General features: G+C 30.9%; 1 protein-coding gene across 1 annotated transcript in view; it reads right to left on the reverse strand.

Moving 5' to 3' along the window:
* The window catches only part of LOC132721795 (electrogenic sodium bicarbonate cotransporter 4-like), a 32987-nt gene extending 25670 nt beyond the window's left edge, over window positions 1-7317 (reverse strand). Inside the window, exon 1 of the mRNA XM_060706171.1 lies at window positions 7162-7317. Within this exon, the coding sequence (XP_060562154.1) occupies window positions 7162-7178 (17 nt within the window). The 5' untranslated portion in view covers window positions 7179-7317. The remainder of the gene's footprint in view (window positions 1-7161) is intronic.
* Window positions 7318-16901: the final 9584 nt, after the last annotated feature.

Genomic DNA, 16901 nt, shown 5'->3' on the forward strand with positions numbered 1-16901 from the left:
AAACATTTTACAACGAATTTTAAAAAGCCAAAAAAAACAATTTTTGTTTAGAAAAAATCATAAAATGTTATTTAAAAATATTTTAAAACCCCAAAGGAAAACGGATTAAAAACCCTGCAGAATTTTAAAAATGTTTTAAAAGATTTGAATGGTGGCTTTAAAGGGGTTAAATTTGGGGTGTTTTATGTATAATCTTTTAACAAGTTTTGAAAAAACGTCTCCAAATTTAATTTGGGGGGAAAATATAAATTTTTTTTAAAAAAATATGAGAAACCAAAAATCAGGGTTTTTAGTTGGCCTCCTTTTTGTTGTTGTTTTCTTTTGATATGACAAGATGAGTTTTAAAATGATGAAAAATGAGGGAAAAAAGGTTTGTTTTTGGGGTTCATATTTGGTTTTTGTTTGGCCCAAATTTTTTGTTTTGGAGGGCGTTTTTTGTCGTTTTTAAAGTTTAATATTTTTTTGGTTTTAAATTCGAATTGGTTGATTTTTGTTTTGGGTTTAAAAGGGTCTTTAGAAAGGGGGCCCGGGTTAGCGGCCTACTTTTCTAATGGGTTTTTATTGTTTCGGTTTTGCTGTTAAAAAAATAAACGTTTTTTAAAATTTTTCTTGCGTTTCACACATTTGCCGGGCATGAATATACAATGGGTTTGTTAGGGAATTTTTGGTTAACTTTTTTAAAAATTTTGGAAATTTTTAGTAATTGGGAAAATTTGGTTTTAAACAGGGGAAATCACTATATTAATAAGAAATGTCAAAAACCCCTCCCTTTTTAAATTTAAAGGGAAAAAGTTGTAATTATATGTCTTTTAATTGTTTTTCAATTTAAATTGGGGAAAATTAAAAACAATACAAAAGCCTTTTTTGTCAAAGAAACCATTTTATAATCAATTTTGACGTCAAATAAAAAAAACAAAAAAAAATCAGGCAAAGGGACTTTAAAAAACAAATTTTTCTTTTTCATTTTCCTTTAAAATCAAATTTTAAATTTTTAAAAAACCCCCATTATGCCTCAGGAAATGTTAAAAAAAAATTTTCCCGAAAAAAACAAACCCCTGAATTTTATAAACAAAATTTAAAAAAGGGGTTTAAAAAAGAAGTTTGATGCTTTGTAAACCCATTAAAAAACGGGTTAAAATGTGAAAAATTTAATTTGTCATTAAAAAAAGCAAAATTAAATAAAGTAGTAAATTTTTTATAAATCTGTACTAAAAATCCAAAATCACTATAACTTTACTAATTGGCCCGGAAATGTCAAAAAGCAAAAGAAAAAAAAGTTTTTTAATTTAAAGGGAAAACGACTTATAAAAGACACCAAAGTAAAAAACTTTTAAAAAAATAAGGGAAAAAAAATAAATTTTTGGGGGCCCTTTAAAAACCTTTTTTGGGAAATAAAACAAAAGTTTACCATTCCTTTTAATTTTCAGACCCTAATAATATTTCAAAGAATTTTTTATTTTTTTACGAAGAAAAACTGCAAAAAAGGTTTATTTTTACTGAATTTTAATTTTGTGTTTCTCGGAAAAAAAAAAATTTAAAAAAAATTATAGAAAATTTTTTTAATTTCCAAAATATTTTTAAAACAAACCAATTTAAATTTATTAAAATTTTCATTATTTAAATTGTTGAGAAAATTTTTTGGGAAATTTTTATTTTTTAGGCCCCCCGTTTAAATTTAACTTACCAGTTGGGTTAATCGTAAACTAAACTTTTTCATTGTCTGGTTATTTTTAACACAAATTTTCCCTCCCATTTTAAAACACATTTAAAAATGTACTTCTCGGTTTTAAAAACACTAAAAATTTTCGGTTTCCATTCCCTAAAACAAGATGTAACAAATTATGGAAAAAAACATTTTAAGATGCACATTTTAAAATTTGGGTTTTTATAAAATAAAGTGACATTCCCCTACTTTATAAAACACATTAAATGTATAATTTTTTGATTATATTATTAAAATTATATGGGTTTAATTTAAAACATAATAGTTTCTTTTCTTGGTTTACAAAACAAAAAAATAAAATCTTAACTTAAAATTACTTCAACCCCCCGGGGGGGTATATTTCATTTTTACCAAAAACTTGCCAAAAACACAGGAAAAAAATACCAAAAAAAAAAATACAAACGAGGGGTTTTAAGGAAATGTTTATGTTAAAATTTTGGAAAATAATTTGGGAAAAAAGTGGCAGTTTTTTTAACACACGAAAACGTTCCCATAATTTAAAAGGTTCCCCAAATTTTTAAATTTTAAAGAAAAATATATAGACAAAACCAATACCTTTTAATTATTTGGGGTTTTAAAATGAAAATGAGGTTAAATCCCGCATTAAAAAAATTAATATTTTAGATTAAAAAAAATTTTATTTTTAAAAATTTAAAAAAAGTAGGAAATTTTTGTTTTAGGGTAATTAAGCCCCAGAAATGATTGTTTATATGTCAAAGGCTTTTTTATTATTTTTTTGTGCCATGTAATAGCTTCCAAACACTTACTAAATGCAATATTCTCCTGTTGTCGCCTTGTTAGCAATGAGTACAGTTAAAGTGATAAAGAATTTGTAGATAAGTCAAAAAATACTACTTTTAAATTTGCTACTTTTATGACAAACAATTTCTCTTGTATACAAGCTTTCTTTAAGTGATAAGTATCTAACATGCGCTAAAACCATATTACTTAAACGTTATATAAAACAAGTGATAGGTATCTAACATGTGCTAAAACCATTACTTAAACGTAATAAAACAAGTGATAAGTATCTAACATGCGCTAAAACCATTACTTAAACGTTATTAAACAAGTGATAGGTATCTAACATGTGCTAAAACCATTACTTAAACGTAATAAAACAAGTGATAAGTATCTAACATGAGCTAAAACCATATTACTTAAACGTTATAAAACAAGTGATAGGTATCTAACATGCGCTAAAACCATTACTTAAACGTTATAAAACAAGTGATAAGTATCTAACATGTGCTAAAACCATTACTTAAACGTTATAAAAAACAGATGAGAGGGAAACATTATTCGTTGTAACTTAATCTCTATTTTCTTGCAAAATATGGTCGTACACAAACAGTTTATAATTACAATACTTGCCAAGTTTAGTAAAATTATGAAAACAAGTTATGTACTTTTCAAGTTGTGGCCTAAATTTAATTAATTGTTGCAGAAACTTGTAATAGTCGCAACAACTTATTAAGATTTAAAACATCATTTTTTTTATAAACCGCTGACTAAATTTTGACCACAATTAATTACTCTGACTACACTGAAGTTACAACAATGATATATCATTTAGGTAAGTTTGTGGTTGAAATATTTTCTTGGTCCAAAATATTATTGTTAGTGAAAATACAATGAAAACGTTTTCTTAAGTAGCGGTTAAAGGAGAGGCATGTCTGGAAAATGACGTCAAGGAGGAAAAAACATTTTCAGGGACAAATAATTCAAAAAGTAGCATGGTGACCCCCATTTTAAGTGGTAAATTCCATTCAATTAAATCTCTCTTTAATCAAGCAATGCTTAAGAAAGATCCCTGCGCTTGTTTAAAGTTGCAAAAAAAATAAATACTCTTTTGCCACATAGATGAACCATCTTATCCTTATTTTACTATGTTGGCAGTGTGTATAATCATAGTGAATGAGTATTTTGTATGGAAGTCAAAATACTTCTAAGTTTACATTTTGCTACCTTTACGACACAATACTGCACATTCAGGGCAACTTTCTTGTTTCAGTTGTTAAAAACTTATATGCTCTAAATTCATTATTAAAACATTTGATATTTCTAAAAAATTAAAATATGAATTTCTGAGGCATAACGTGCCTTAAAACAGTACTAGTTTTTTTTAACAAACTATTATTGTATATAGACAACAGTTTTATAAGAAATAGTAGTATAATTTGCAAACATTACCCAAACTTTACTATGTGACAGTTTGTTGTCATTTTTTTACAACATTTAGCCTACATTGAAGACAAAGGTTAAAGTTAAACAGTTTAAATCAATCTGGAGGGTTATTAGAGGACAAACAACCTTGCTAAAGGCTTGTAAGTTGTTATATGATAGCGTTGATTTATTCGACTTGACACCACGGAATGTAGTATATGTAGACCTAATAATTTCTTTCATATGTGCATAGAAGTTTAGATTAGATTATATATATTTATTACGACGAAATTCAGCAAATTTTCCTTGCTTATAGACGGTTTTATAGTATATAGTAATGTCTGGATGCCCTCATATTATAAAGTTAAAAGAGACAGTTATTTAATAAAAAAAATGTGTTAGGGAAACATACTTAAAGGCACATTATGCCTCAGAAACAAATGTATTGATCGTATTTTTATAAGAGTTTGATAACGTTTAAATAACAGTTTTAGAGAAAGTTAGATTATTTCATCCGCAGAAAGTAGTGCTAAGTGTGAAAATGTATGTCATAAAAGTACGTAAATGTAAACAAAGTTGCATTTTGACTATATATTACTATATTGAAACAATAGCAGGAGACAAAAAAAAATGAAAGGCTTTTGAGAAATAGAAATAAAATCATTTTTGGCGCATAATGGGCCTTTAAGTACGTAAAGAGGTAAAGAATGGTGACTATTAGCTGTTTAAATCTATTATGAAAGTGGGGCAAAGATTTTCCTTTAGAGAAGTAAAAATTGGTCCTTCAACAGGCATTTATAAAACACATTTCAAATCTCAGTTATGAGATAATAGGAGTAATAGTTGCTGCAAGGTTTCTAACACACGATCCTGGACTTTATCTTAATTAACGTTCTAACCTGACCCACGTGGTTCAAGTTAGGAATTAGGAAACCACCATTTCATTCTTTATAAAGAGAAAAGTTTTGTTCTTGTGACTGCCCAGAGTGTTTATTTTGAAGAATGAATCAAAAATTCAAAACGAAGAAATGAAAATTTTGCCTGTGTCTCACTTTAAAGCCTACAATAAATATATTAAATAAATTCTCTCGGCAGGCGTTCGTCTGTGTAAATGAATAAACCAAGGGCACATTTTCGAGATAGAAAATACGAACTTTGTACAATTTTTAAACTCTGTCAGTAAATACCCTTTTATCAAAGTAGAAAAGGGGATTAAACAAACAAAAGAAGAAGGAACAAAAACAGATAAATGTAAACAACCCATGTAAGCGTGTAAGTAACTTTCCCCACATTAGATAATTAATTCATGTTTTAAATGATTTTTAGTATAATATCAAGGCCAAGAATGGCATGATTAATTGATAATAAACCACTTGTTTTAAGACACTGTAATTATTCATCTACATCAGTATTTTCTCCCGTACAAATTTTCGAGGAGCGAACTTTGATATGTAACAGAAAATTGTTTCCTATCCCTGTTTGTTTCTTTTTAATAAAAGGTACATGTATTCAACCCTTTCATTTTATAAATACCTTACAAAGACTTGTCCATGTTTCAGAACTCATCACTTTTAGGGATATTTAAAATATGTACAGACTGATTAACGATCAGTGCATAACATAATCAGACGAGTTTGGAATTGCTGTTGTTGTTTTTTTAACCGTGCACCTAAAATGCACAAGAAGCCATAATTCAACATTCGACCCCGACCCCAAAGATTTTATATCAGTGCATGGAATATTAAGCAATTATTATTTTTTTTTTTAAAGATAATTTTCACTATTCTTTTATTTTGTATTACTGGCTCTTTTGCAAGATATAAGTAACCGAGGGAATGTATATAACTCACATCTTGATAGTGCTTATGTATAGGTTAGTGTTTAATAATACGTATTAACAAAAATAATTGGTCAAGCGGGCCGTAGGCACGCGACCAATAGTGATGATGAAGGTGATAATGATGATGATTATGTCAGCGAAGTTGACGATGATAGCCATTGTTAGAACAGTTTCAGGTTTCATCACTAGTTATACATCGAAATACTCTTACACACAGATATCTTGTGCAATGATGTTAATGATCTAGTGTAATAATAACATTGTAGTTGTAAATAACAATATATGTCTTAAACGTCAGCTTTAATAAATAAAAACATGAAAATAAGGTAAAGTCTTTAGTGTATAAATGTTCAGACATATGTTTTGGTGCATTGTTCTTGTCATGTAGAAAAAAAAATCGTTAAGAATATCTTTACCGAGTTGCACTTAATTACTGGGAATTGTTATATACTTATACGTATATAAGCAAAATAATGGCTGTTTGGTATCAAAGTGTATTAACTATGCTGGTTTGCATTTGATTGAAATTTAATTATTATCATAATTTGGTTTTACATGAAAGAGAGGCGGAAAGTAACAGTTACAAACCTGTGATTTTTGTTAATAAGTTTGCGTTTGGGTACTTGAAATATTTCAATGGAATGCTATTTCATTCGTCGACATAAGGCATAATGGAGTCTCGAGCACTTACATTGACTCAGGGCGCAACAGTTACTGATGGATGGATGGATGGATGGATAGATGGATGGATGGATGGATGGATGGATGGATGGATGGATTGTAACAAGATAAAAAAAGGTTTATACAAGTCTCAATTCTGCAGAAACAAAGTGCTGAACTATACATAGTTTATATCTGGTAGTTGAAAATTCATCCGCCCCGTTTTTAGGAAAAAATCCATTAAATTCATTGCGACGAGTCTGCTTGCTATCTTATACAAGGAAAAACACATAATATATATATACTGACTGGCCATATAAACAATTATAGCAGATTTTATTTAAGTTCACGAAATGCATGATATGAGCATAATCACGTGCGCATAATGTCACTTCCGTTTGGACTGATATCCCATGATTAACCCTTGTTGTTGCCCAATTTGCGGATACCAGCTGGTAAAGCCTTCGTTATTTATCTATTTATTTACTTATTCACTTTTAAACTCGATGTTATCGATTTAACATAAACGTTATTTATCTTTCGTATCGATGGCTAAAAAAAAGCAACACAAATTTTTAAAAGTACATCATATTGAAGAATAAGCATAACGTTATTATTAACGTGGTACAAGGAAGGTTTGACGTAACGTAAATACATGTAACAAATAGAGGTTTCCAAGTTCCTAACCATTGCCTAATGGTTAAACCAGATGGAAAAAAGTTTTCATATTGTTAAAAGAAGAAATATCAAAATAAATATATAAATATCTTACTAGTCATTAAAGTCCATACTTTGCTCACACAAATTAATTTAACACATTAATTGTGTCCCTTCTAAAGCAAAAACATCATCTGGATTACAGACAAAATAACACTACTGTACAAATTTTACGTACGCCTGTTTTAAACCGACATTATTTTGGTCAATGTCGAAATTATACGGCAGCAAGAAAATACAAATTTTAATGTCTTCATAAAGATATGAAATAATTTAACTTCCCGTGATTTTATGTGAGATTAAATTGAAGAAAACAATGATCATATTGTATAAAAACTTGGCATTGAATGTCGCCTAATGTTAACACTGTAAAGTCAGTGTTAAATGTCACCCAATGATCACTTGTATAAAGTTGACATTTATGTCACCATAATGCTGGAATTGTATAAATTCAGTGTTTAATGTCACCCTATGTTTCTTTTGTATAAACTTGACATAATATGTTACATAATGCTGAAATTGTAAAAAAAAAATTGTTCCATGTCACCTAATGATAACTTTGTATATAGTTGACATTATATGTCAACCTAATGTCGACACTGTGTTACGTCAGTGTTGAATGTCACCTAATGATAACTCTGTACAAAGTCGACATTATATGTCACCTAATGCTGACAATGTAGGCAACGTATAAAGTCTATAATGCCTGATGACATCTTATAAAATCGGCATTACATGTCACCTAATTATCATTTTGTATAAAAGTGATATTATATGTCACCTAATGCTAAAATTGTATAAAGTCAGTGTTAAATGTCACCTAATGACATAGCAGAATGACATCGACATTATATGTCACCTAATGATCATTTTGTATAAAGTCGACAATAAAGGTCGCTTTACACTGACATTGTATAAAGTCAGTGTTAAATGTCACCTAATGACGTGGCAGAATGACATCGACATTATATATGTCACCTAATAGTCACAGTGTTATATGTCATCTAATATTTACATCGTTAAATGACATCTAATGGTCACATATTTATATGACACTTAATGATGACATCATTATATGACACCTTATGGTCACATCGTTATATGATACCTAATGGTCACACAGTTAAATGGCACCTAATGGCCACATATTTATATCACACTTTATGATTACATCGTTATATGACACTTAATCGGCGCATAGCTATATGACATGCAATGACCATATCGTTATATGACTCTTAATGATCACATAGTTATATGACACTTAATGACCATATCGTTATATGGCACTTAATGACCACATAGTTATATGACACTTAATGACCTTATCGTTATATGACATTAAATGGTTACATCGTTATATGGCAATTATTGTCACATTGTTAAATGACAATGGTCTTATCGGTATATGACACTAAGCGTAGGGTGGGTAGTATACTTATTGTTTGTTGATTAAATTTTAAACGACAACTGCTTTAAATAATTATGTGGTGTCATAAAATAAACGATGCATTACACCATATGACAGGAAAGGTACACTTTTCGTTATTTGGTTGTTGTGCTGTGTTTACGTAAATAATATTATTTTAATTTATTCATAAGAAATAGAACTTGAGAAAATTCTATGTATAGATGAAATATATCAATTCTATTGCATTTTTATATCATTTTATCGAAAAAGCGTTTGACTGGCATGGAGTATCATAGAGTCTTGTAAACCTTAAACGGTGTCTTTAAACTAAGTGTATGCTAATTTTGTCTCAATTGTTGTTTTAAAACAATATGTCAACAAGACTTTCTTTAAAGTTTGCTTTCAATTTCTCAGGCGTCTTCATACTTGTTTCAACATCAATTTATCATTTACAATCAAAATGGAAAAAAAAAACGAAAAAAAAAACATTCATTGATGCTGCACCCTGTACGCCTTTAGACAAGCAAAATTATTTCAAGAAAATCTAACTTGAGAAAAATATACTAAGATTTTTAAAAAAAAGTAAAAATATTCAAGATTCAAGTAATAATTTACATGTTATATGTGAGTAATGACTGATTTTGCAGTATTTATTACTTTATTTCTACTGCTTCACTAACTCAGAAGGTATAATTTGACCACTTTTTGGTTATTTACATAGATTTTAAGAGCCGTTTGCAATGTGTAAATTACTTTCTTAGTTAACTTCACAATTTTTAATTAATTAAATGTATTTTCAATACTTTCTTGAAAAATAGCATGCTAATTGAATATAAAAAGCCAGGGATTCTTTTGTCATGACGTAGTTAAATTTATCATAGCATTATAGTTAACATTTAGTTTAGTTTATATCAATATATTTTAGTTAAATTGTGTTGGAAGCTTAAAGCTTATTGAAACACTCTCGAATCCATTCCTGGAACAAACCAGTACTAAGCAATGAATATTAAGTTTCTTGCTCATGTCAACAACGGCTTGCCCTGACGTGGTTTGAACCCACGCTGTCAGCAATACTTGGATTACTAGTCCAACCCGTTAACCACTAGTTTGTCTTATTTCTTTAAAAAAAATGTGTATGGTGGCGGATTTGTGCTGTGTCGTATTTCCCTCCTTTAGTGTGGTCTTATACATTCATTCAAAAATGAACGTACATTTTAAATTTGTAATTATATAATATAGAATCCCCTTTTTCATATATTATATGAGTATTATTGTTCTGTATTTACCCATATTGTACATAATGATTAAACTGAGATAACTTATGTTATTTTATGACTTTCATTGTGATTTCTTGGACAATCTGAAGCCACGCTGGATAAACAGAAATAATATTTGTTTTTAGCCCGACATGTTTTACGTTTTGACAGAGCAGTCATAGGTTTTGTATCATATGGATAAAAGAACTTGACATTTAAGTTGAATTAGAATTTTTATACGTCCGTTAGATACATCTTTTTGTTGTTTAGGCAGATGGCCAGCGGATCAAATGTCAGTTTGTGCATAGATTATCATGAAAAAGAAGAAAAAAAACTTAAGCAAGCAAAGTCACGTGAGTCAATCAAAATAGATTATTTTGAAATGCATCAATAATTATGACAAAGCAGCAATGATTAAATGCAATAAAATGATAAAATTTCGTACATATCCAAAATGATATTCGTCCTCTATCACAATTACATTGCAACATTTACGTCAAAAATTTATTTCATATCAAGTACAATCTAGTACTAAAATTTAAACCAATATTTGCATACCTTATTTCTAATTAATGTTAGGACGCTGCAAAGCTCCATAAAAGAGAAAACTATCGACATGTGCAAGCATAATGTTAAAAGCAACTTAATTGTATTCAAACTTTTGTCAAAGTAAAATAATTTATCATTAATTAAACTGAATTTGTTTATTTTTTTATTGTTTCTTTATAGTTGTTTGTTTCCTCAAGTTTTAGTATTTTAATTGGTTTTTAATTGGCCCTTTAGTGAATATCTTAAAACACTTTTTAATACGGAATCAGCAATCATATCTAAAAACACTTACAATTTACGAAAATCCATTATCTGCCAGTACACTGTTAAAACCTCTTCACTTGTACATCAATATTATATGAACTTTTTTGTTAAAGATGAGTTCAATATATATAAATCTCTGATAATAAGTTAAAAATATCTCCATTTAAGATCACCTCTACATCTTGTGTTAATTAATTCTAAATTCTTGTCAAACGTGTATCTCTTTGTTGACGTCACCACTACAAGAACACTTACACGTGTTAGCAACATGTAATTGACGATAATTGCGATTCTCACATTCAACATTGTCATGTCCTAACCCTATCTATGTTTCTACTTGGTTGTTAAAGTCCTACGCTTTAACAATGCTACTTGGATCCGTTAACTTTGATTTCATATTCTGAAATAACATGGCTTATGAGGATGATAGTAATAATGATGATGATGTCGTCGTCGTTGTTGTTGTTGTTGTTGTTGTTGACGACGACAATGATGATGATGATGTTGATGATGATGATGAATAATGATGATGTTGTTGTAAATGATGATGTTGTTGTTGTAAATGATGATGAAGGCGACGTTATTGTTGATGTTATTGTTGATGTTGTCAAATTGATTATGATGATGATGATGATGTGATAGTGTTTTGTTGTTGTTGTTGTCAATGATGCAGATGGTGATGTAATTGTTCATGTTATTTTTGATGTTGATGATGTTGTTATTGATTATGATGATGATGTTGTTGTTGTTTTTGGCGATGATGATGACGTAACATTGTTATTGATTATAAATGTGATGATGATGATGATGATGATGATGATGATGATGATGATGATGTAAAATTTTGACCAATAACATGTTTTGAACGAAATAAAATGTTTTAAAACTACAAGTTCTTGTAACTAAAACACATCAAAGTTTTTATTGTTTTCTTTTCTCGCCATACCAGCTCGAAAAATGCGATAACAATAACACTATATGTTAGTATCAAAAACTTCTTCTAATCTTAGTTTTTGGTTTGTCAGACGAAAAATTGAAGTCAATTTATCGTGCGGCGTTTTCACACACACGACATTACATATCATCTCTCTGAACATAAAATAATAAAGATGTGCTCATACAAATTTTCTCACCTTACAGTATCGTTGGTTTTCCGAGGCATTTTTCGCACTTGTAATAAAATTTCTGGAAATATCTAACTTGTTAACTAAATACAACTTCGTGATTCTCGTTACATACCGTTTATATAGGAATGCTAAAACATGACATCATGAACTTGTAAGACATGTATGATATCTTGTCATTTAACCATTAAACAATCAGTACTTCAAACCAATTAAATCACAATATTAATATTTCCTTATCATAAAAAAATATATATACAATTTAAACAAAAATTATTCTTGCAAAAAGAACCCCTCAAAAAAGGAAAAAGAAATATTCAAATGTCATTCAATAAAACAGAGATTCAAAGGGTCTTCTGACTTACTTTACAAGACTGAATATGTTAAAAGAAATCACGCCCCTATAGCAAAAACAAAATTTTAACTCCACCAGACAGACGTCTAAAGACAATACATAAAAAAACACCAACGCGTTACATGAGGTGATATATGAGCCGCGTCACGACAAAACCAACATAATGGGTTTGCGACAAGCGTGGATCCAGACCAGCCTGCGCATCCGCGCAGTCTGATCAGGATCCATGCTGTTCGCTATCAGTTTCTCTACTTGTTATAGGGTTTGTAAGCAAACAGCATGGATCCTGATCAGACTGTGCGGATGCGCAGGCTGGTCTGGATCCATGCTGGTTGCAAACCCATTATGTTGGTTTCGTCGTGGCGCGGCTCATATATACATACTGGGGAAAATAAGAGCAAAAAGGTCCTTCAAAATTAGAAGAAAATTAAAATGTCATTTGATTTGCATCTAACATGCACACTGTTTAAATGTGACAGATTGTTAAATATCCGCTATACATTATGACTGTTTGTAATTACTTTAAAAATGTTTCGGTTTTTGACAAACGTTTTTATCTGAAATAATTTATCATATTTTTACAATTAAAGTGTTGTACTTACTCTCATTAGGTAATTGTAACACGAATTTAACATTCACTGTATTGACAATAATGTCACTGGCCCAGCGGTAATAATAAGTTTAATGTCGCAGTAGTACGATTAGTATTACAACTACAGTGGTAATTAAACAACAGTTACTTCTTGCCACAGACCGGATGTGAACTCACACGGGCAGCAATCCTCAGGCCCCGTGTTCACAAAGATTTAAGGATCATGGTCAAGATCAGGATCAAATTTAAAAACTCAAATTTTCTTCATTGTTTATCCTCATACATTAAATATCTAAATTTAATTTGATAAAATTGGACTTGCAATTGCAAGTTTATGAAATTTTAGAATAAATTTATTGTTATTTTTGCAAGAACCTGGCATTTTACAGTTGATCCAAATATTGATCCTGATTCTAAAATTGATCCTTATTTTGATCCGAATATTTTTGTATTTTTATTGTTATTTGTTGATTTTATCCCAAAATAGTTTGGTTTCTTTGCCAATCAGCAATGTTTTACAGCTTGAATATTTACCACTTAATTCTAGCAAGACACAATTAATTTTAGTAACATAAAACAATGAAAATAAAATCAGGATCACTTGATCTTGATCCTGATCCTTAAATCTTTGTGAACACGGGGCCTGGTTACGAGTACGACATAGGAACCCCTCTGTCACGCCGTCTCTTTTCATTAACTGAATAGCGGTTTAATTTTAATCGATATTGCTTTTCAAACAAATGGTTTTGCTCATTACATAAATCATGTAACACTTCTACGTATCTATTTTTATAAACTGATCAATCATCTTTGCAAGAAGAAGTGGCTTTGGTATTAGGACACATGGATTATTGTAATATAAGTACACATAGGCTATTATCTTGAACACACTGGTTATTGTCATGTAAGGACACACTGGTTATTGACATGTAAGGACACAATGGTTATTGGCATGTAAGGACACAATGGTTATTGTCATGTTTGAACACACTGGTTATTGTCATGTTTGAACACACTGGTTATTGTCAATGTAAGGACACACTGGTTATTGTCCATGTGAAAACACACTGGTTTATTGTTTATGTAAGAACACACTGGTTATTGGCATGTAAGGACACAATGGTTATTGTCATGTAAGGACACAATGGTTTTGTCAGGTAAGGACACAATGGTTATTGTCATGTAAGGATACACTGCTTATTGTCATATAAGGACACAACTGGTTATTGTCATGTAAGGACACAATGGTTATTGTCCATGTAAGGACACTAATGATTATTGTCAGGTAAGGACACAATGGTTATTGTCATGTAAGGTAAACACTGGTTATTGTCATATAAGGACACACTGGTTATTGTCATGTAAGGACACAATGGTTATTGTCAGGTAAGGACACAATGGTTATTGTCATGTAAGGACACACTGGTTATTGTCATGTAAGGATACACTGGTTATTGTCATGTAAGGATATCACTGGTTATTGTCATGTAAGGATACACTGGTTATTAGCATGTAAGAACACACTGGTTATTGCTCCTGTAAGAACAACACTGGTTATTGTCATGTAAGGACACAATGGTTATTGTCATGTAAGGACACACTGGTTATTGTCATGTAAGAACACACTGGTTATTGTCATGTAAGGACACACTGGTTATTGTCATGTAAGGACACACTGGTTATTGTCATGTAAGGACACACTGGTTATTGTCATGTAAGGACACACTGGTTATTGTCATGTAAGAACACACTGGTTATTGTCATGTAAGAACACACTGGTTATTGTCATGTAAGGACACACTGGTTATTGTCATGTAAGGACACACTGGTTATTGTCATGTAAGAACACACTGGTTATTGTCATGTAAGGACATACTGGTAATTGACATGTAAGGACACGCTGGTTATTGTCATGTTAGGACACAATTGTTATTGTCATGTAAGACACACTGGTGATTGTCATGTAAGACCACACTGGTTATTGTCATGTAAGAACATAATGGTTATTGTCATGTAAGAACACACTGGTTATTGTCATGTAAAGAACATCACTGGTTATTGTCATGTAAGGACACACTGGTAATTTGTCATGTAAGACACACTGTTATTGTCATGTAAGGCACATGACTGGTTCTGTCTGTAACAACACATTGGTTATTATCATGTAAGAACACCTGGTTACTTGTCATGTAAGAACACACTGGTTATTGTCATGTAAGATCACACTGGTTATTGTCATGTAAGACATACTGGTAATTGTCATGTAAGGACACACTGGTTATTGTCATGTAAGGACACAAGGTTGTTATTGTCATGTAAGACACACTGGTGATTGCATGTAAGACCACACTGGTTATTGTCATGTAAGAACATAATGGTTATTGTCATGTAAGAACACACTGGTTATTGTCATGTAAGAACATACTGGTTATTGTCATGTAAGAACACACTGGTTATTGTCATGAAAGAACATACTGGTTATTGTCATGTAAGGACACACTGGTTATTGTCATGTAAGAACACACTGGTTATTGTCATGTTAGAACACACTGTTTATTGTCATGTAAGATCACACTGGTTATTGTCATGTAGGGAACACACTGTTATTGTCATGTAAGAACCACTGTTATTGTCATGTAAGAACACACTGGTTATTGGCGTGTAATGACTGCACTGTTATTGTCATGATAAGAAACAATCTGTTTATTGTCATGTAAAGACACTGGTTATTGTCATGGTAAAAGACACACTGTGTTATTGTCATGTAGGAACACACGCGTATTGTCAATGTAAGAACACACTGGTTATTGTCATGTAATGACACACTGGTTATTGTCATGTAAGAACTCACTGGTAATTGTCATGTAAGGACACACTGGTAATTGTCATGTAAGAACACACTGGTTATTGTCATGTAAGGACACACTGGTTACTGTCTTGTAACAACACACTGGTTATTATCATGTAAGAACACACTGGTTATTGTCATGTAAAGACACACTGGTTATTGTCATGTAAGACACACTGGTGATTGTCATGTAAGAAACACTGGTTATTGTCATGTAAGGACACACTGATTATTGTTATGTAAAGACACACTGGTTATTGTCATGTAAGGAACCATGGTTATTCAATCATGTAAGAACACACTGGTTATTGTCATGTAAAGACACACTGGTTATTGTCATGTAAGGACACAATGGTTATTGTCATGTAAGAAAACACTGGTTATTGTCATGTAAAGACACACTGGTTATTGTCATGTAAAGACACACTGGTTATTGTCATATAAGGACACCATGGTTATTATCATGTAAGAACACACTGGTTATTGTCATGAAAAGACACACTGGTTATTGTCATGTAAGAACACACTACTGGTTATTGGCGTGTAAGGACTCACTGGTTACTGTCAAGTAAGAATACACTGGTTATTGTCATGTAAGGACACACTGGTTATTGTCATGTAAGGACACATGGTTATTGTCATGTAAGAACAACACTGGTTATTGTCATGTAAGAACAACACTGGTTATTGTCATGTAAAGACACACTGGTTATTGTCATGTAAAGACACACTGGTTATTGTCATGTAAAGACACAATGGTTATTGTCATGTAAGAACACACTGTTTATTGTCATGTAAGAACACACTGGTTATTGACGTGTAAGGACTCACTGGTTACTGTCATGTAAGGATACATTGGTTATTGTCATGTAAGAACACACTGGTTATTGTCATGTAAGTTCACACTGGTTATTGGCATGTAAGGACACACTGGTTATTGTCATTTAAGGACACACTGGTTATTGTCATGTATGAACACACTGGTTATTGTCATGTAAGAACACAATTGTTATTGTCATTTAAAGACACACTGGTTATTGTCATGTAAGGACACACTAGTTATTGTCATGTAAAAACACTGGTTATTGTCATGTAAGAACAAATTGGTTATTGTCAGGTAAGACACACTGGTTTATTGTCATGTAAGGAACAAATGGTTATTGTCAATGTAAAAAACAATGGTTAATGGTAAGGACACCATGGTTATTAATCATGTAAGAACACACTAGTTATTGTCATGTAAAGACACACGGGTTATTGTCATGTAAGGACACACTGGTTATTGTTATGTATGAACACACTGGTTATTGTCATGTCAGGACAACAATGGTTATTGTCATGTAAGGCGAACTGGTTATTGTTATGGTAAGGACACACTGGTTATTGTCATGTTAGG

Source organism: Ruditapes philippinarum, unplaced genomic scaffold (assembly GCF_026571515.1).
Source record: "Ruditapes philippinarum isolate M1 unplaced genomic scaffold, ASM2657151v2 ctg5680_1_1_1_1, whole genome shotgun sequence".
NCBI classification, from domain to species: Eukaryota; Metazoa; Mollusca; class Bivalvia; order Venerida; family Veneridae; genus Ruditapes; species Ruditapes philippinarum.